Source organism: Lytechinus pictus, chromosome 2 (assembly GCF_037042905.1).
Source record: "Lytechinus pictus isolate F3 Inbred chromosome 2, Lp3.0, whole genome shotgun sequence".
Taxonomy (NCBI): Eukaryota; Metazoa; Echinodermata; class Echinoidea; order Temnopleuroida; family Toxopneustidae; genus Lytechinus; species Lytechinus pictus.
Genome location: NC_087246.1, coordinates 68,839,454 through 68,861,579, shown reverse-complemented (window position 1 = coordinate 68,861,579; position 22,126 = coordinate 68,839,454). Strand labels below are relative to the sequence as shown.

At 36.6% G+C, this 22,126-nt stretch overlaps 1 protein-coding gene across 1 annotated transcript; it reads right to left on the bottom strand.

The window, feature by feature from the left end:
• Positions 1–4,823: 4,823 nt before the first annotated feature.
• LOC129253733 (uncharacterized) lies at positions 4,824–18,088 on the bottom strand. The gene is made up of 2 exons (XM_054892154.2): positions 17,264–18,088; positions 4,824–8,695 (listed from the first exon to the last, which is right to left on the bottom strand). Exons 1-2 carry the CDS (start codon positions 17,491–17,493, stop codon positions 7,153–7,155), a joined length of 1,773 nt encoding a protein of 590 aa, XP_054748129.2. The 5' UTR covers positions 17,494–18,088; the 3' UTR covers positions 4,824–7,152.
• Positions 18,089–22,126: the final 4,038 nt, after the last annotated feature.

The following is a 22,126-nucleotide window of genomic DNA, read 5'->3' as shown; positions in this document are numbered from 1 at the left end:
TCATCTCTATTTGGAGTATATTTAACGATTTTGCCTTTAGGGAAACTTTAGAAAATGTATTACAATTTCATGCCTTTGTAAATAAGTTAGCCTTCTCTATTAGAGATGCTTTGAGTCTGTTGCAAGATGAATCTAAAATTTCAGGCAGTTTTACTGTGTCTGTATTATTTTGTATTCTATCTTTATTTTGTCTTTGTATGTATGTCTTGAAATAGAAATTAAAACTTGTAGCATGAGGCTGTATTCTCTTCCACTTGCAATGCAAGCTGTGTAGCATGTGTTAATAAAGATATATTATACAGGGTTTAGCTCCTGTTATGCGACATTCTCTTACATTCTATCTCGTCATTGTTTTTGTTGGTTTGTTTTAAAAAGATATATTTTCTTATATACTTCCTTCTCACTGTGGTGCGATCCTTTACGAAAGCTACGATTGGTCTATTGTAACTGATCGCGAACAATTTTCAACCATTCACAATTTTTTGGCCACGACTGATCTGATATGATCTAGGGTCCGTTGCAGAAAGAGTTTGCGTTTAAACGCAAGTCAAAAGATCAATCACACGTCCCAAATGCGCGTTGTTGATTGGTTGAAAATCAAGTTGCGCATGATTTTTAGAGTTGCGATTGATTGCAACTCTTTCTGCAACAGGCCACTGATACGATCTAATAAGATCACTACGATTACTCCACGATTATGAATCTTGGCGCAATTTGTCACAGTGGGAACTGGGTGTTACAATCTATTTTACAGTTGTAGAGAGGTGATGAGAAAAATGGAGTGAGGGAGGTGGGAGTTAGAGAATGAGGCGATTGAGAGAGAGAGAGAGAGAGCTGATTTGAATCAAAGGAGAAAAATCCAACAAGCATAACACTGAAACTTTCATCAAAATCGGATGTAAAATAAAACAGTTATGACATTTTAAATTTCTCTTAATTTCACAAATTAGTTATTTTATGTACATCATGGTCGGTATGCAAATGAAGGGACTGATGACGTCATCCACATACTATTTCTTTTGTATTTTCTTATATGAAATATTCTAAATTTTCATCCCATTCTCCTGTGAAACAAAGTCTTCTTTCTCCCTGAACATGTGGTATTACCATTGTTTTAACATCATATGGTTCAGTTAAGTTGGTCCTTGTTGTTTTATCTGTTAAAATTGAAATATTGTATAATTCAAACAATAAAAACAAAAGAAATAGTGAGTGATGTACATCATCGACTCTCCCACTGAGTTGTGCTAATAACTGTTTTGTGAAAAAAATAAACTTTATAATGTTATATCTCTTTTTTTTACATCCGATTTTGATGAAATTTTCAGTGTTAGGCTTGTTCGATTTTTCTCTATTTATTTAATTAAAGTCATCACTTTTTCTGGGGTGGACTTTACCTTTAAATTGAAAGGTGAAGGATTGTGGATAGTGGCATGAAGGAGAAAAAACCCTACATATATATATATATATATACATGTATATTTAACACTTGACTTGACTGATGGTATCAGAATGTCCCACAACCAACCAATATTATTGATTTAAGGCGCATTTCCGATGTTTGTTGGGCACGGATTGGTAACAGGCCATGTGGAGGGGGGGGGGGGGGAGGGGTGAGAACTTCAAGTAAATCAAGAAACATTATTGGATAGGTTGCTCTTGGTAACCAAAGCATGGTCATTCCCCATTCCAAATCAGACACGAAAGGCATATACATGTATATAACCTTAAGACTGTATACAACCTTAACTGTATACAACTCTCCCGGTTAACGATTCGATTATTCATACTAGCCAAGAATTATTATCATCTTGTGACATTTTAGCTTGAATAGCATCTACCCGTAAACATCCCATGCGTAGTGGGGAAAGAAATTGGACCAGAGATGGGGGGGGGGGGGGTCAGTGGGCAAAGATGTTGTGGAGCGTTGTGGCCCAGTGGATTAGTCCTGTTAGTCTTCTGACTTTGAAACAGAGGGTCGTGGGTTCGAATCCCAGCCATGGCGTAATTTTCTTCAGCAAGAAATTCATCCACATTGTGCTGCACTCAACCCAGGTGAGGTGATTGGGTACCTGGCATGCGTGTGCGCTGTAATCTTAGTAATTACGGCTGCCAAGCTACAGCTGGGGTAATAATATCCAAGTCCTTTGGAAGCGCATAGAGACATTATTCATAATGTGATATGCGCTATACAAGAACTGTATATTATCATTATCATTATGTTCAAAATGGAGAACAATATTTGATAGCCGTTTCGTTTTGTTCATTTCTATGGAGAAATATAAATGGACACACTTCGCCGTTTTGTAGCCGTTTTTTGAAAGGCTACAAAACAGGTAACAGAAAAATATAATATAGATGTACGTGGTGCGTGAGACACACGTGTCTACAGAGGGGGGGGGGGGTGGGGGGATTTTAGGCAATAAAATAAAAGTAAAGAACTAAAAACAACGATGAGCGAGAGGGGAGAGAGCAGTGTCTTTCGATCCACTGGTTGAGAGGACACAGAGCGGTGTGTATTCGTCTCGAGTAGGCTATAGAGCAACTATGATTAATATTGTTTGACAGAATTCAGCAGCATCGATCAGTTAATAAATAATGCCGAGGAGGCCTAGTTGTCTCCACCTTATTTCCTTTTCGTAATTTATGAGAAAATCTATTCATTAATACCCACCCCCCTTCATGCACTCTACGACTCTGACATCTGACATATTATTTCTAAGATTCTCCCTTGGACGTGTTCTTTGCCCTCTCCTTTCTTTCCTCACTCTTTCCTGTACCCTCCACTCTATTCCCTCGTTCTTTCTCTCATACATCACACTCCCTCCTCTTCTCTCCAGTCCATTACCCCTCCCCTTGATATTATTCATTTTGCCACATAATGTGATTACACACCGCACTGATGCAAGCCTTAATTTTGGAATTTCACAACCCCTCCCATCCCCCCCCCCCTTCCCACCGGCGTAAAATTTCACGAAACTACTGTCTGAGCCCTCTTCTGAATTTCTTTGTCTTGATGATTATATCCGAGGGTTCAGTGAAAGGGGGAGGGGGTAAATAGCCGCGCTGCCGCCCCCTTCCCCCACAAAAACCCCGCTCTGTCCCATATCCGTAATTTACCTGTTCGATGTTGTTGACATTTTGATCCGTGGGGGTCTGACCGAGTAGATATAACTGGATTAGCAAACACGAGCTGATGATGCGCTCATCTGATTTACTGGAGATTTCCATCTATCTGTATAATCGACAGGAATACTCCGGGGAGAGATTCATGTTTTAATTCCAGTCTTTAAACGATTTACTTTGCATACACGCTTTGATTTGATAAAAAACATATTTGATTTGAAAACTACTGTTTGCCATCAGAAAATATGATGCTTCTCTAAAATGAGTCAGAACCAATCTGTCAGGCTGCTCGGAGTTGACCCTTGCTTTTTTCGATCGAGTTGAAGTATTTGCTGAAAGGTCATTCTTTCCAAAAATGCGAGGGAAAATCCCTTCTGATAATGAACGCGGAAAGGGTTTACACAGCGTTTTGATAAAAAGACGAAATTAAAAGGAAATAATATTGTGCTGGTTGTTAACCTTTATCGTTGTGTTTATCTTCAAGTAATCAATGTCTCAAATTGTGTGTAATCATTAACTTATAGAACATGGGGTTTTGTTAATGTCTTGCGAAACAACGTCACTACATATTAAGGCGAAATGGTGCACTTTCAATTTTTAATAGAGGCCTACATGTATATAAATTATGTTATTGATTAAAAGGCAGTCGCATCATTTTTATACGTCGTTTAAATTGTGATTCGAGGGAAATGTATATTATAATGAGACTTTAATAAGAAAGACATCATAAACATTCATTATATTTTTTCCCTTTATTTGTCAAAGTCGCTCTCGATTTATCTTTGAAATCACAATACATCATTATCCTTGGAATAAAAATGATTTTCTGTTTTAAAACCATATAATACATAATAGCTTTAATCCTCTCTCTTCTTTGTCTATTTTCCTATTAAGTGCATAAAGACGCCCATGGGTAGTGATATGCGCTATACAAGCAACGTCGTATTATTATTATTATTTTCATCATTATAAAGAAATTATTAACTTACAATACACATTGAGCAACAAAAGATTGCACATCACTGTGGCATTTAGCAAGAAAAAAGTTTAACCTGTGTGCATTAAGGTGGACATCCCCCCCCCCCTCCAACACGAAGAACCAGGCACGATCCCCACTTGGAAGCTTATTCAATATCCTTTATATTTTTAATACATGCATGGAATTGCAAAAACATAAAAACACCATGTACACAGATCATAAACTAAACAATCAGTATACAGTATAGCAAAAATAATGCATGCAAATGATAAGTTAGATTAAAAAAAAATGACAAAGGCATTAAATAGAAATTTACCAAAAATGACATTTGGTTGGGAAGGTTGAATTTCTAGAAAGGTAATAGGTTTTCGAAGGCCTACTGACTCCCTATATGCGAGTTTGTAGGAAAGCTTTGAATTGATCTATTTTGACGAGATGTCATCTTGTCATGTCGATTTAATATCGTTATCATGTTGATATGGTGAGAAAATGCTTGCTATCATACAAATGTTACGATTCCTACTATATCAAAATATCAAAACTATCACAATTGCATCATTCTTTATTGTGCATAAGAATATCATAACATTCTAATCATTTTTATTACAAAAATAACAATGTAAGTCTACATGATATGCACTAATTCATTTAATCTAAAATGGAGATCGTTATATTCAAAATATTTTTTATTTCTTATTATGATTTTTTTCTTCTAATTATGGTTATGCGCCGTGGCCGAGTGGTCGAAGGCGCCCGAGTACACCATGAAAGTCCGAGGTTCGATTCCCGGCACGTACCGTCCTTGATCAAAGCCATTTTAAATACGTTGCTCTTTATCTTGCACCAAATAAATGAAAATGCGTTATGCTTTATGCATTATTGGTATCAACGTGTACATATGCATTTTTTATATTATGATTTTCTTGTTAAATATGAATATGCTCAATTAAATGACACATTCCTCTGATTTTCCCTGTTTTACTGACAACTGTAAGGTGACTTTTCAAAAGTAAAGATGAGGCAATCTGAATAGCAAACTCAGTAGCACATGCACGGCTTCTGCAAACATCAACAAAAAACAGCAACAGCAATACACAACACGGAGCAAAAAAAATTGACACTTTCTTCTCCTATAGTGATTTACGGAAGAAAAATGATTTCAGAAAATCCTTGATCGGGTATTTAAGCACATTATTGCATTCAATCGTCAGGGAAACTACTTAACGACATTCAGGGGCGTCGATCAATTTTTCAGATGGGGGGGGGGGGGGGGGGGGCAAAATCACGAATCAACGTTCCAAAGGCGCTCGATCACACAACCCACCCACACACACACATAGGCCCATATATATATATATATTATGACTCATGAGAAAGTGACACATATCACACCAAAAAATTATAATGCGAGCGCGAAGCGCGAGCTGAAATTTTTTAGTATAGTGACCTGTAAAGTTACCTGTAAAGTTACCTGTTTAGGACTGTTTGTAGTAACTCACTAGGAGGATACATATCTCACTTCACAGATAATGCGAGTGCCGAGAGCGAGCTGTAATTTCTTTATATTCTGACCTGAAAACTTGACATTCTAAGCATTTTGGTAACAATGATTAAGATGGGTATCTAAAAGAACAATAGATGCAAAGCGCTCGATCTGAAAACATGACAGTTTAATGGTCGTTTTTATGAAAGAACAATATACATATCCAACAAAAGATTATTGCAAATCAAAGCGGGAGTTCTTTTGAGGTTTAGACCTGAAATCGGGACATTCTATTTACCTATTTAATCATGAAAAGTATGTGTTTTTCCTAAAGAAAATGATGCGAGCGCGAGCTGAAAATTTTTACATTCCACTTTGAAAAACGGACATTTTGAGCACGATTTTAAATAAGGAACGAGTTGTGTATCTCAATCTCGCTTGCCGATATCTGTGTAACATTACAATCTTATTTTATTTTTGCACATCCGGAATTAAAGGGGGGGGGGCAAAACGATGTTTGCCCCCCAATATTTTCATTGGTGGGGCGATCGCCCCCCCCCCAGGATCGACGCCTCTGACGACATTCACTTACGTCATCACGATTCATATATTATTTATGCATCTATGTTATTTATACAATAAATTGAAAGATATGATTTTCATGACGAATTTCGCTCAAATTAACAAACCCATTTTTCAAGATTTTGAGTGAAGATGCATGACGCAATAAACGGAGTGATTATGAGAGGTGACGTGTGAAATTTACACCCATTGTATTGCCTTTTACGTCACATAAATGTGTGGAAATCAAATTTATACAACAAGACCAATGAACTCATACTAGGCCTCGTTCACTCTATATCATATAGGGATTTAATAAAATTATATTTGTTTATTATATCATATTAAAAAAATATTGATTTGAGTTTACAGAACATTAAGTTCCGTTTGGGAATATATAAACTTAACTCTCATACATAATATTTTATACATCATTTACATTGAACATAATTATGGACAAGCACAAAATTATACATGATAATGGAAATTATGTGATTTGTGCGACCTTTTTTTCATTGTATGTCAAATTAAGGGTGTGTTGGTCATTGACGCAATATTGCGTCAATAATACTCCCTTATCCATCAGTCCATGGAAACTGTGCATATCGTTCTATGAAGAAGAATTGAGCGTAATGATTTGAAATTAATTCTACAATTTCGATGATCTCAATCGATTACAGCCCTATTCAAAATGAATTCAAACATATTTGGCAAAGTGAAGCAAGGAACAAACGTGTTTTTTCCAGTTGAAGGGCAAAGTGTGTCTGTCATTTATTATTCGTTACTTGCTTATTTTTGTCAAAGTAGTGCAGAACTAGACCATAATGGTCCACTTGTACCTCATACTTGAATAAGAGGTACGAATAATCATGGATGATACGCTGAAGAAATATACAGATTGCTATCGACAATAGATAGTTATTAGTTTGTATATGGGAATGGGCAAGAAGTAATAAATATTCATATAAATATGTCTCATGATGAAAATATCAATGTTCCATGATTAATGTCCATTGCTAGGTATTGATAACACATTGTTTGGTCGGTTTAGAGTGTTCATCGAGTTCAGGCTCTGGGATCCTCGCTGCATCGACAGCGTAGAGTTCAGAGTCTCATTGTTGACAGCTTCATGGCTTGGTCTTGAAGATGACCGTGAACCTGACAAAGCGAAAGTTGCTTCATTCTCCACGCCAAGGGTGGGACGGCTCAATAGTGATCGTCGGGTGGATGACGATGATGATGATGTGGAAATCGGCGTTCTTTCCTTCCGTTGAAGTTCTGTATCTGCACACACTGTCGAAACTGGAATTTGTATTGAATTACTGCGGATCAATGGTGACGACGGTGTTTGTGTGGGAAGTAGCCGTGTCTGTGCTGTTGGAACAATCGTCGATGACACCATTGTGGAAGTGGTGCGTGTCAGGTACACATCTGTCGTAGAGGGCGTCACACTAGGTGCTTGGTCAGCTCTCTGTGTCGTGGTTTGTGGGGACCCCTCACTGTCATGAGTAGCATTGGTAGTGTTAATGAGTGATGATGAACTTAGACCAGATGGTGACCTTGGTACAACAAATCGGACGGCTCTTTGTCGGTTCTCATCACCCTCTTCCCCGACCTGTATGACCATCAGCTCCCCTGAGCTTCTGTTGCTCCCGGATCGACTCGACTCTTCTGAAGAACTACCCCTATGATATCTGAAACTGTCCCTGAAAGGTAAGACCAGGGCCTCATTCACAGGCATCTTGACGTAGTTATTTGGTAAAGCATGATTATTGGACATTTTCGTTGGAGTTTGACTGGAAGGAGTGAGATTCACGTTGGCACAAGGTGTCGTGAGCCTCGATTTTATGGGATTTTGTTTGGCAAGAATTGTGGGCTGTTGTGAGTGTGAGGTGGGAAATGTTTTTCTGCTTTGTCCATCTAAAGCAGTCACGTAAATATCCTTCAGATATCGCCTTTTGCGTCGATGGATAGCCAGGATGGCCACTGCACACAACCAGATGTTAATTGATCCGAAAAACATCAAAGACGTGAAGAAAAAAGCAACAACTGGTATGGACATTGTCAAGGGCGAAGACGTAACAATGGCGAAAGTTCCGAGTATCAATGGGATAAGAAGTCGAACGATGAATGTAATCACGGCCCCGATGAGTAGGTTCCATCGATAAGAACTCATCACTGATGTGGGCTTCCCACTGGACTCAGCCACCACCTTAAGCAACCTGGTGATCTCTACGCTTGGTACACTTCCGGCACATATCAAACCGATCGCCCCGAAGAGGGCGTTCTCGCGGTACGTCAAAAACACGCCATACACTGCAATGGTGACGAGATGGTGAACCAAATCCACCTTGAAATGTTTCACCTTCTTGTGCAGTACGGAGTCTTGAAAGATTCGGTAGATGTAACAGCCGATGGCAATTGAGAAACCTGTTTTAGCGATGCTACTGAATGTTCCACGAAAGGGCTGGTGAATGACGTCATCGACACACAGGATGGCGAACCCTGCAATAGTCATTACGGCGCTCTGAATTACGTCAATGACACTGCAAAACAGAGAAATACAGAGAAAAATACAAATAATTAGTTTCACTAAAGTCGCTCATGAATTTTCAATCAGGCAAAGACCACAATGACGTATTACGTCTTGCAAGCCAGCTTGGGAATTAAAGTATGGTAGTGAAAGCGTTCGATCATTCATCATTAATCGAGTGAGTGAAGCAAGCGAGCTCGAAGTTTTCGCGAAATAATGGGAAAATGTGTGATCCTGCCATCAAAAAGAACTCTTGACCAATCAGTGATTTGTCTAAATTCAGCAATTTGGCTTTAAGCAGAAAGACAATGATATCAAGCTTTGAAATTCGATGGGATCGACCCTCGCAAGATAATAGAGAGGGACATTCTTACGTCCCCGGTTCTCTTAAAAAACGGGTCATTTTTAAGGTTGAGTGTTAAGCAACGTGACTCAGTTCATCTTAAACTATACAGAATGGTTTCATAGAAAAATGGTGCGAAGTTTTTAATTCGAAATCGGGGAAAATTGTAAAAAGAAAGCACAATCGAAATATAATATAACAATCAGAGGAAAACCCAAATTAGCAATGTTTACAGCACATTACTTGTTTCAGTGGCTTGATTCAGGGTTAATCAATCTACATGCATAATAAGCAAGGAAAATGATCCCTTTTGAAATGTAATGACAAACATGACAAAGGAATGCTGACTCATGGCCTCGTTAGAATAAGACTATAGCCCAAAACGCGTATGTATTTTTATGTTGCATGGAGGGAGGAAGAAAGAGCCGCTTTCAGACTCTCTTTACATCAAAATGTCTCGTCCTATAATGCAAACATCATTGAATTTGAAAAAAAAAAAGACCTAATATTTTGAGGGGCAAAAGTAGAAAAAATAAATAAAATAAATGAATAAAAACCCCAAAACAAACAGCATACTGACTCTCGGAAGTATAGTGGAAATAGATGCAGACTATATTCTTCTAAAAGCAGATGCAAAAAAAAATCAATGTTTTAATTCCACACTATCATTCCCTCCACCACCGTCTATTCGAACGAAATCCAATGATATAAACCCTTTTTTAAAGTGATTGTTTAACATTGGTTTGACTTTTAAAAATCTGAGCTAGAAGGTCACACTTGTCACCTGTGTCTGTGATATGTTACAAAAATGAAGCCCAGAAAAAATTGCGTTCGAAAATAATTATTTAGTGCTTCAAAAATTGAAATATAAAGTGACCGGAAACACCACCTTAATTTTATCCCATACACTTATGTGTACTATTTAGGCGTCTATTAGACGCCTATTTACAAAATCGGGGTTTGCCTTGTAGTTTTAGCTTTTCATTCTCAATAATGGTTGTTTTCAGGGTTTATTAGTTCTAATACATGCACTTGTACACATGTTTCATCTTGGTTGAAGAATTTTTTTAATCGGCTGCTCACAAAGTTATACAATACCTTTAAGCCCATAGGGACGTCATGTCATATCAATGTGATATGCCCTATACAAGAACTGCGTTACTACTACTACTTCTTCTACTACTACTACTACTACTACTACTACTACTACTTCTACTACTACTACTACTTCTTCTACTACTTCTTCTACTACTACTACTACTACTACTACTACTTCTTCTACTACTTCTTCTACTACTACTTCTACTACTACTACTACTACTACTACTACTACTACTACTACTACTAGTACTACTACTACTACTACTACTACTACTACTACTAGTACTACTACTACTACTACTACTACTAGTACTACTACTACTACTACTACTACTACTACTAGTACTACTACTACTACTACTAATACTACTACTACTACTACTACTACTACTACTACTGTACTACTACTATTACTACTACTACTACTACTACTACTACTACTACTACTACTACTACTACTACTACTACTACTGTACTACTACTATTACTACTACTACTACTACTACTACTACTACTACTACTACTACTACTACTACTACTATACCAATGGATCTGAATAGAGTGATCCATCAGTATATGTATTTATGTTATCTTAACATTAAAATGAGTAGTTCTTTATATTTTGTGCGCAGTTCATTATTTTGATTTTCTACTGTTGATAAAACAATGTAGTTGAGTGCCCCCCCCCCCCGTACGCAAGAATCCCTGAATTTCATTCAAGCCAGAGTATCAAGCTATGCAAAGAGAAAAAAAGATCAGCCAAATATTGATCTGAATGGTTACAACTGAAATAATGTATGTAAATAATTTCTGTGGCATATTTCAATGATTATTATGTAGAGTTTTTTCATCATTATACAGAGGAAACGATTCTTGACATAAATTATAATTCATATTAAGTTTAGGGGCTACAAGTTCTATGTATTTAAAATTATTATTATTATTATTTATTCGACCAATAAAAAAAAAATACATACACATTACATCAGAAAAATCAAGTTGATTTCGTTTTTTTTTTTTTACATTTCAAATGCACGGGCCATGTGGTCTAGTGGTTACAGCATTGGACTCATGATTACGAGTTTGTGAGTTCGAATCTCCGCTCGGCCATTATCCCCGATCGGACATTCTAAAGTTTGAGTGATCCTTTTCAGGTCTAACATATGCCCACGAAAGAATGCATACACATGTAATATGGTGTACCGTTAAACCACTGCTCTCATTATCTTCACTTCAACCATAACGACCAGAGAGTAATTTCTTTCGTCTATAGAAGCAGAAACAGAAAAATCCCAGTCATGATCATAAGACCAACAGAAATGAATTTGAAAGAGACAAATATTTTGTACTCGTCATAAATGGTCCGGGGACCGTGCCACAAAGCTGGTTAGCCGCTGCCTTACTCTCTATCATTTTATTTTGTTGTTATTTTTTTTTCTGTGTTCCGCCACGATCCTACGTTGTTCTTTGCTTTTCAGTTTCAGACTAATTCAATTTAAACTATGTCGTTGTGTGCATTTATAAAGTTACGCTTTAAAAAGGGGAACCTAATATCTACCAGCATTCTACAATCGAGGTTTCCTACACACTTCCTTAATACTTCATTTTATGTAGCGTATTAATTGCGAGGGCTTGTATGTAAGTCATACTTATCGTAATGTATGTAAATGTTATTGACGTGCCTATCAAAATTTTGTAACGTCACGAATTTGTGGAAATAGCCTAAATGAAATGAAAGCTTTGCGTAGATTGCCAATTTGAAAAAATAAGTCTGGTTTCTTGTTAGCATCATGATACATGAATGCGTATTCAGTGATGATCCTGATTGATTGCAAACCTTTGTTTTACAAAGCCCGTGCAGATATTTCCTTTCGATATGCTTGTATAAAAATGAATGCCTGATACTGCACGTTTTACAAAACCAATCCCAAATTTTCCATTAAAAATCTTCTTTGTTTGAATGAACAAAGAATAACAAAATAATTATTCAAAAACCCTTCACAAAACAATCGACGTGAAAATTCATGATTCGTCTTTACCAACACCGGTATTCTGGTATAAACGCAAAAGGCAATGAGCTTGATGTCCTGTCATTTCTCTTAAGGTCGTAAACCAATTCGGTTCATCCTACCATTCAAACATGGCAAATTAGCCATAAACCATGTAAACTCAATAGATACATCCCCGTCATCTCCTCAACCAACCACTTACACAGTGGGTCTTATATTTAGACTGGAGGGGGGGGGGGTTCTTATTATTATTTGGCAACCAATTAGATTTGACTATTTTCACCATATTTTGACTCACGCGTCATGGCGGTGTCAGGGTAATTTGATAGGAGTGAGACAGGACAATCCACAGATGTATTATTTTCATTTTCTAAAATTAAATATAAGCGGTATTATAGAGCTGCACGACCTAGGCCTTTTTTGTACTCCTTTTTCCCACTCCATCCATTTTCTTCCGCCTTTTCCCTTCCCCATCTTTTTTTATTTTTTTACTAACTGAAAAATCATAATGATGGTCGCCCCTGCCATTTAATAATAATAATAATTTTGTGATGCCGCCCCTGAATATGTAAAACCCAAATACATATATAATTTTTTATAGATTATGATAGTCATTTATTCTCCATCAGAAAATGACTATCTTGAGGGGCAATTATGATACTGTTTTAATCATATCTCTGGTAGAAACCGATGAAAAATGTTTAATTTGGGGTAAACAGTATATCATTAGAATATATTATAAAAACATTGCATTCTTGGAAAGGAATACGGAACCATTTGAGATGCATGGTTCTATCCAATACGACACATTCGCTTTAAAACCGAAAAAAAGCATTATCGCCTATAAATGCAACAGACGTGTATGCGTCATGGGAAAAGAATCAAAGGAATTTGATGACAGAAGGGGGTGTGTATGTCTGAAGAAAACAAAATGAAATAGATATAGGACGTGTAACGTGTTAACGGCACATTTTCTGCAGTGTATAGGGTATATAGCAGCATAATAGTGATAATAATAATAATAATAATAATAATAATAATAATAATAATAATAATAATAATAATAATAATAATGATAATAGGCGTTTATATTGCGCCGTCTATCTAGAAAGAATCCATTCCGAGGCGAATTGTTATTGTTATTATTATTATTACCCCGGCTTTAGCACGAGCTGCCTTCCAGCGCTTAGTGCTTTTCAAGAAAAGAATTCCTGCCAGGTGCTCATTCGCCTCACCTGGGTTGAGTGCAGCACAATGTGCAAAAAAATTCTTGCTGAAGGAAACTACGCCATGGCTGGGATTTGAACCCATGACCCTCTGTTTCAAAGTCAGAAGACTAATCCACTGGGCCACAACGCTCCACAGCATATTCTATTTACCATTTCATTTTCTTTCAATGATTTTTTTCTTCAAGAGTAACTGCCGCAAATAGCATTATAGGAGCGTCGTTTGGATAGCATTATGATTTGTAGTTCTAGAATAATTATCGAATGTTTCCTTCATCATGCCATCATTGTCGCCGTCGATGCCCGGAATTCAAGCATCGTTTCATTTTCTTATAAACGCCAATATACCCCCAATGATGGTATGATTTCATTCTCTTTATTACACTAATGAAGGGGTTTGGGGCGGCGGCGCTCCCCCAAATTTTCACGAATAAAGAAAAAAAAAGAAAAGAGGGAGGAAAAAACAAAAAGGAAAGAAAAAATGGTAAGAGGTAATGTTATATCATAAATATATCATGTCAAAATCTATCGACAAGTTACATTTTAATCCTAAAAAAAAAAAAAAATCAAAATTTGGGCTCGATCGTATTGTTGCTAGGGACGTTTAAGACTGTTTCCCACAGACACCATGATGTGCACCTCATCTTTTTTTGGCTCGATGCGTCATTTATTTACATAGCTAGCTCTCAATGTCAAGTACACGGTGCAGACTGATCTTCAATTTCGATTTGAAACCGTCATGACTTTTAATAATTTTACATTGTTGTTCCGGGTGCGAAATTCAGTATGACAAAGGGTGACGTCACAGGGGGGGGGGGGGTGCGACCACCTCTCAGATTTTGAAAGAAGTGAAAAGGGAAAATGATGAGATTTATATCAAAAAGAGGAAGACCAGGGAAGAATGAAGCAACGAGGGTGTTAATAAGAGATCATGGTCACGTAAACGATGTAATATAATTATTGTTTTACCATGGTTTTACTGACAAAAAAATTGCGTTGCATTTAGGTCGCCATGCACCCTATACCCTGACAGTCGTCATCATTTAAGATATTTCCAGATAATATTATAAACAGCAACTGTAGCCACGAAGAGACCATGCAGACCTTTCAATTCGTAATCAAACAAAGAAGATAAAAGGCGGACTTTGATGGAGCTACAAAGAATAATTTCGGATGGAATAAAATCTATAGAAACGTAGGGTGTACATACGGCCGAATAAGAAAACACCATTTGTACTTCTGTTTGTGCGAGGTAAATATCTTTATCTCGCAATAATGGTGGGACTCTGATTTTTCGTAGCCTGCAGGAGGGCTTTCCCTAAAACCATACAACCCCAATGAGGAAGGGAATTCCCCTTCTTGCTGCGTTGATCCACTTAATTGATCCGCTTTGATCCATTTAATTGTTTTTTATGTTTTTCATAAGATCTGATCAAGAATGAGAAAAAGCTGTCTCTTGTTTTTTTTCTGGTTAAAAAAATAAAAATACATGTATTGCGATTAAGTCGGATTCGTATCAAGTTTTTTTATTTTTAATTCTTGAATTTTTTATTTTATTTTTTTTATTCCGTCACGATATCGCCATCACATCCACAAACACCAATTACCATGATTACTACAACTACTATGTACTCCTGTTAAAACTGCTTCTAACAACAACAACTACTACTATATTACTTCTGCCACTACTACTACTATTACTTCTGCAACTACTACTACTATTACTTATGCAACTATACTTCTACTACTACTACTACTACTACTACTACTACTACTACTACTACTACTACTACTACTACTACTACTACTACTACTACTACTACTACTACTACTATTACTACTACTACTACTACTACTTCTACACTACTACTACTACTACTACTATACTACTACTATTACTACTACTATTATTACTACTACTACTATACTACTACTACTACTACTACTACCACCAATACTGCTATATTACTTCTTCTTCTACTACAACTACTGCTATTACTACTACTACTTCTGCTGCTGAAGTATATGTGAAAAACCCTTTACAATTTTTAAATTAATAGGAACTCCCGCAAACTTCCAACATACCAAAGTACATTGAAAATGATTTGATGTGATAATGTGTCAATGGTGGTCAGAATCTGATGAGGCCATGCAAACGAGTATTTCAAATCACATATTTGAAAATACTGGAACATTTTATTTTTGTTTGCAGTGGTAATAGTGTAATAGTGTAATATCAAAGTCCCTTCGAAGGAGCATCGACAAAGGAATGTGTAATACAAGAATTGAATCATTGTTGTGAAAATATACCATCCAGCAGTCCAAAGACGCTAGACCAGCAAAATTCCCATTTAATAAAAACCAACAAAAATGTTCTTTTCTTTTAGTAAATAGAGATATAAAGGCATTATGCTTTCATTGGATTGAATACTTTATAATCCAGGAAATCAAGGATCCTTGTAATGACTGAATGAATATTTCCTTCTTTCGAACTTCCTACTTATCTTTTTTTTTTTTTTTAATTCACCAAAAGTGTTTAAAAATAGAAGCTTGGGAATTTTTGAAGCTCGCTGCTCTCGTGACATAGCGGTATAATAACAATAAAAAAGAAGAACAAAAGAGAGAAAGAGAGAGAAAAAAAATGATCAGAAATATCGAACTACATCCTGATTTACAAATGGAAGCGAAAGAAAACTTAATGTCAGAATACAATTGACGATGAATTGGCGTTTTTAGATAACGAAATTTGCGAAATGGGATAGGCCGGTCGATCGGGTTGGGTCACTTTAATGATAACCCCGGAGATTTTCTCCGTTTCTATATAGGCCTGTCTTGCATTTTGTATCTCAACCTCAATTTCTTTTAAAAGAAGGAAGTGTCCTAAAAAAGAAGATCAATTCAATTTTCGTCTTTCATATTATTTTTGACTGAACAAACTTGCAGGATATATGACAGTTCAGATGAGATTTACACAAGATAAGGCGAAAAAGAAGAAGTAAACAAGGGGGAAAGATGAATATGAAAAAGAAGAAGAACAAAAACAAGAAGAAGAAAAGGAAAAGAAGAAGAAACAAAAGAAGGAGAGGAGGAGAATAAGAAACTATCAATGATAATAATAAGAAGAATAAGCAACAATGAGGAATGATGGAGAAAAACAAGAAAAGAAGAAGGAGTATAATAGCAGAAAGAAAAAAGGACAAATTTTAGCAGAAGATACAGAGTTTGCGTGAAAATAATGTACTTAACTATATATCATTGGATGTAAACTATTGGGTCAATAAAGCCTGGGTTTCCCGGTAGTATAAGCTTGTTGCTACATTATCCTCACTAATAACTTTTTTTTATAATCAGGGTTATCTCAAGCTAGGATTATTCCTTAAATAATTGGAAACAACAAACACGTGCAGATACTTTTAATCAAAGGTCGTGACAATAAAACAATTAAGAATAAATAGAAATAGATAATTTGCATCGCTCAAAGGGGGAGGGGTGCAGCAGCCCTCTTCAGAGTAATGACTTCCATCGATATCAGCATCATCTACCAAAAGTAGTGTGTTTCATTGCTCCCTTACGTAAAAGGAAGGGTATTAAGATTAAGAATGATTGCACTAGAGACTAATCCATCACCAGAATTTAAATTCAAATTCTTATTAAATTTATATTGAAATGGCTTTATAATTAATCTTAAAAAAATTGCTGAAGAGAAGAACTTCCCCTTTTATTTTAAGAAAAGAAAAAGGAAAAAAATCAGAAAAACAGAGAAAAAATATATAATGATCAGAAGAAGCGTGAATATTCTTTTAGAATGCAAACGCAGTTAACATACTGACACCAACCAACCAACCAAAGTTTTGATGATCAAAATTTATTAAATGGGAAAGAGAGAACAAATACATGCTTACAATCTGGGAAACCTCCACGGCTCGTCTTCATGCTTATCCACCACTGATCGCCAGACTGACTTGTCGTCGATAGCCTCCCGCCATCTGGCCGCTAAGCGACCGAGGAGCGATCGAGTGAGAAAGAAAAGGGCCGAAGAAAAGTTGACTGTGATCGAAATCCATAGCAAATCCGTTGCTTCCATAGCACAGAAGAAACAAGCACCCAGATAGAAGTTTTCGAGGATAAGCATTTGGGAAAAGGATTCAGTCGCCCCAGACTCTTGGATGATTGGGCGACAAAGGACCGCACGTTGGCCTGCTTCAAGCTCGAGTAGTAAAGAAGATGTTGGATTCGCGATTCGGAAACAATCGATCTCCTTCAACTCACTCGAAGTTTGTTCCAAGGGGCAGTTGTTTACTCAGACGCATTGGGTACACGGATAACGAACGATGCTTTTTTTTAGGAGCTGTAGAATGAAAAATCCAATAAATTGAAAAAGTGGCGGAACATCAAGGTGCTTGTCTCGCGGGAGTGAGGGATAGTTTGCGCTGATTGGCGTTCCGCGCCAACGAATAAAAACTTCGACAATTTATAACCAGATTCAAGGGAATCAGACGACAGTGTCTTAGTCTTAAACTCCACAATTTCACAACATCAAGAAATTTATTAAAAGTTATTCTTTGACAAAAAAGACGATACGCGTTTGTTTAAGTAACGTTTTTCACCATTTTGTTGAATAAGAGAGAAAAAAAACTTTTCTTCTGACGAAATAATCAAATGATTGACATTAACTGCATCACGTCCGCTCTGTCAAAAGAATGTGCGTACCAATCCTCTCGTTGAATGAGAGCGAGCACTAGCTACTAATATAATACAAACAACCTGACACAAACACGGCCAGCATGCCAACGAGGGGAAAATCGGGGATTTCCCCGTTGTGAGGCACTATTCTTTCTTCAAGACACAATAGAATTGTTGATGTAGCGTGACTTCCAGCTATTCTCTGCTTTATTTTGCACGGTTGTTATGGATACACCCTTTATTTCAAGTCATTTTTTAAAAAAGAAATTGTACTCGCCCCCAGTCAGTCCGCAAGCCCTGAAAAAGTAGCTTCTTTTATCCAAGTGATATTCATGACTAGAGGGTTTTTGCATAGTTAATGAGCTTGGTGCGAACCAAAACACCTCTTTTTACTCGGCCATTGCTGCTCTAAATATTGACAAAATTTCATGTTTTTGGTATTTTTGTAAAGAAGAAGAATCATTCTTTCAGGTCAAGTGTTTGGATTTTTAAAAGAATGTTGTAATATAGGAAAAACTTTTGATCTAAAACATGAAACAAAATATTTTTTTCATGCAACAAAAGTTGTTGTTTCCACACTTAATTTCTGTTTGGGCACAAATGATTTTTAGATCATGATAAAGCTGAAGATCTAAGCTTTAATATGATATAATTTTTATAAGAAGATGTATTTTAGATGGGTCAGCAGCCAGCTTTTTATAGGCCAAGTACATTTTGCAGCTCAAAAACAAGAATACTGCGCTCTGATTGGTCATAGAGACCACACACCCACGCAGATTCCAATGTTCCCCACACTGGGCCTCTGCAAGGTCACACTCACCGTGTGGTAATCTCTTCAAATTACCCGCGCCTGTTTGTTTTGAAAACAGTATTCAGCCAATCAGAACTCTGGATTTTATGTTACTCAGAAATTTCAGAAATCTCGTCTTGCATCTTGATGGAAAAAGCTGGCTGCTGACCCATCTAAAAGATGCCACATATCAAGAGTGACATCGTAAGAAAGTATAGAGTTTGAGCTTTCTGATGATATAAATAATGATGGTGCCTAAAACACAAAATGTTGCACAATTTGCAAGTGAAAACAGAGGAAGAAAATTCTGTTTGATGCATCTTTTCAGGTAAAAAATTCACTCATTTATCAAAATATTTCATTCAAAAGAAATGACCAATATATAAGAGTAACATTTACTCTTGCCCATGATACACAAATAATCAATATTACTCAAGGAGAAAGTGGTTAAATTCTTTGAGAAAGAAAGTCTCACAATTCACGAGATTTTGCAGGGACATGAATTCAGCCACGAGAGGACTTGGATAAATCTTGCTCATTTGCTCATTAACACAGGGGCTTGCGGACTGACTGCCCCATTCTTGATAAAGTGACGAATACACATCAATGGAAATACATCGCACACCCAAGCTGCCTGGCAAGGGGGGGGGGGCATTGGCGAATTACGGAGATTACTTTATGAAGTTATTTGTCCGTTCATGTAATATGTTACTGCGGTTTTTATATCACTGGAAGAATCAATAAAATAATACTTTAAAAAGTGTATGTGTAGTTCCACATCGGTGGGGGGGGGGGGGGAGCATTCCCCGCCTTTCCGGTCCAAATACTATTACGTATGTGGGTTTTTTTTTTCTTACAGCATTGAAGAGACCCGCCTTTTTATTGACTGTCTACCAAAACATTTCTAACAAAAATAATCATTTTGTAAGGTCCGCCAAATCGATTCAGGGTATATATGTTACTTTCGTTTTGAATTAAAGGAATGAAATAGACCTGTCTGAATATTAAAATGGCAGTTTAACGAATGTTTTATAGAGGCTAATACTGCTGCGCTCATTCGTAGCCTATTAAAAATGTCTGGCCTCTCAAATGAGCATGTTCATGATTTATGAAAAAATTACGTAGTGACAAATTGGAATGCTGAAGTAAATTTGACAAGTAAAAGGAAAAAAATGAATTGAAGGAGATGGGTTTTTTTTTTAGATAGAGAGAAGGCGATACCGCACAGGTCTATATATTTTTGTATTTTGTTCGATATATTTTTAAAAGGCCTGGTCCCACTGGCCGACGGATACAAAACGTATTCATGAAGGACACCGGACGAGCAAAAAAAATTTCGGGGTGGCTCCATCCGTTTTCATCCGCTACAGATATGGAAAAATTTGCGAAACAAAAAATTAAATTTGCGAAAACATAACGGAAAAGAACGTACGAGGGTAGTATGTAGCGCGGATGTTAAACGGTTGTTCATCGTAAACCTTGCGGATGAAAACGTATGGAAGTGGATGACAGCTACGAAGGGGTTACCGGAGGTTTTGAATACTTTATTTTATTACGAGATGCAAGCTCAGATCCTTTCTATTTCCGTGCTACTAACGATGTACAGACGTTCTATGTACCTTATCTTTCTTCCCTCTTTCCTTTGTTCAGCTTCAGTGGATCTGAGTTGCGAGGATGCCCTGAGGATGCGGAGATGATATAGCGGACGTTTAACGGATGGTAACGGACATGGAACGTTTGTTGCTCGTATATGTTGCGGATTTACCTCGTACCGGCGAAAAGTTCATCCGTTCTAAAAGTTTTGTGCAGCTCAAAACTTTTTGCGCGGATAAAATCACATTGGACTGATGCTCGATGGATAGAGCGTATGTAACACGTATGCAATGAGTACAAAAACGGATGCATAGCGTTTTCCAACGGATGGCAAGATTTGTTTACGTTTTACATTCGCTTTGCATCCGTAAGTGCTGTGGGACCAGGCCTTAAACGAGAGCACACATTATTACAAAAGAATTTGTGTAGCATTTCCATTTATTTGAATGTATGATAAAAGAGCACCGTTTATTAAATGCCTTTCTAACGGGCACAAGTGCAGTAGGCGAGGATCAAATCCGGACTTATTGTGTCTATATATAGTTAAGCGTAATTTTAGACAACTCGACCACGGCACCTCCACTTTATTAAATAGGGTCTTATTTCGTTTTTATTTAATTGATCATGATATAGAACAAAGATGATCGCCATTTCGTCAGAGTAAATGGCACTTTAACCTCCCGTAAAATCGCGTCATCACCAGGCAGTAACTTATTTTTAGGTTAGATCTTTATTATAAACGTCATCGATTTTGTTATTCACATTTCAGTAGATAGGCTATTATAGTCCTTAGTATCTCGAAAATACTGCAATGGATAATAAGTACCATTGTGTTTAAGTGCTTGTATCATATCTAAAAGATATGCGGGCAAGATATATACCACAACATACACATAGTCATCCTTTCTGTGAAAGGAGAGATGGATCCATACATGTATAATACATCTACATAAGGATATGCACATGGTTGAATGTATTATTAACAAGTTTATCCCTATAATATAAAGTATACTTACTTTGATTTTATTATATAGGATGTTTAAGGTTTGCTGGAGAAGTTTGACAATGTAAATAAAAGTTTTGACTTTCATTCAGTAAACTAGATCGCATATTCCATCTAATAAATATGATTTAAAATTGTTCACTGTAAGTCTTAAGCACTTTTTTGAGCCCGTTACTCTAAAGGACAACTCCACCCCAACAAATAGTTGATTTGAATAAAAAGAGAAAAATTCAACAAGAATAACACTGAAAATTTCATCAAAATCGGATATAAAATAAGAAAGTTATGACATTTTAAAGTTTCACTTAATTTCACAAAACAGTTATATGCACATCATGGTCGGTATGCAAATGAGGAGACTGGTGATGTCATCCACTCACTATTTCTTTTGTATTTTATTATATGAAATATGAAATATTCTAATTTTCTCCTCATTGTCAAGTGAAACAACAATTAATTCCTCCATGAACTTGTGGAATTAGCATTGCTTAGTACTATTATGGTTCAGTCTAAGTGGTCCTTATTGTCAAATCTGTAAAAAAATGAAATATTGTATAATTCAAACAATAGAAAACAAAAGAAATAGTGAGTGAGGGACATCATCGACCTTCTCACTGAGTAGTGCATATCACCGTTTTGTGAAAACTAAGCGAAACTTTAAAATGTCATAACTTTTTTATTTTACATCCGATTTTG

Bases quoted from the DNA above. Each gene is read 5' to 3' on its own strand.
- LOC129253733 (XM_054892154.2), bottom strand. From the start codon at position 17,493: ATGCTTATCCTCGAAAACTTCTATCTGGGTGCTTGTTTCTTCTGTGCT. The intron at 8,696-17,263 runs GTAAGCATGTAT...TCTGTTTTGCAG, and splicing joins CCGTGGAGGTTTCCCAGATT to TGTCATTGACGTAATTCAGA.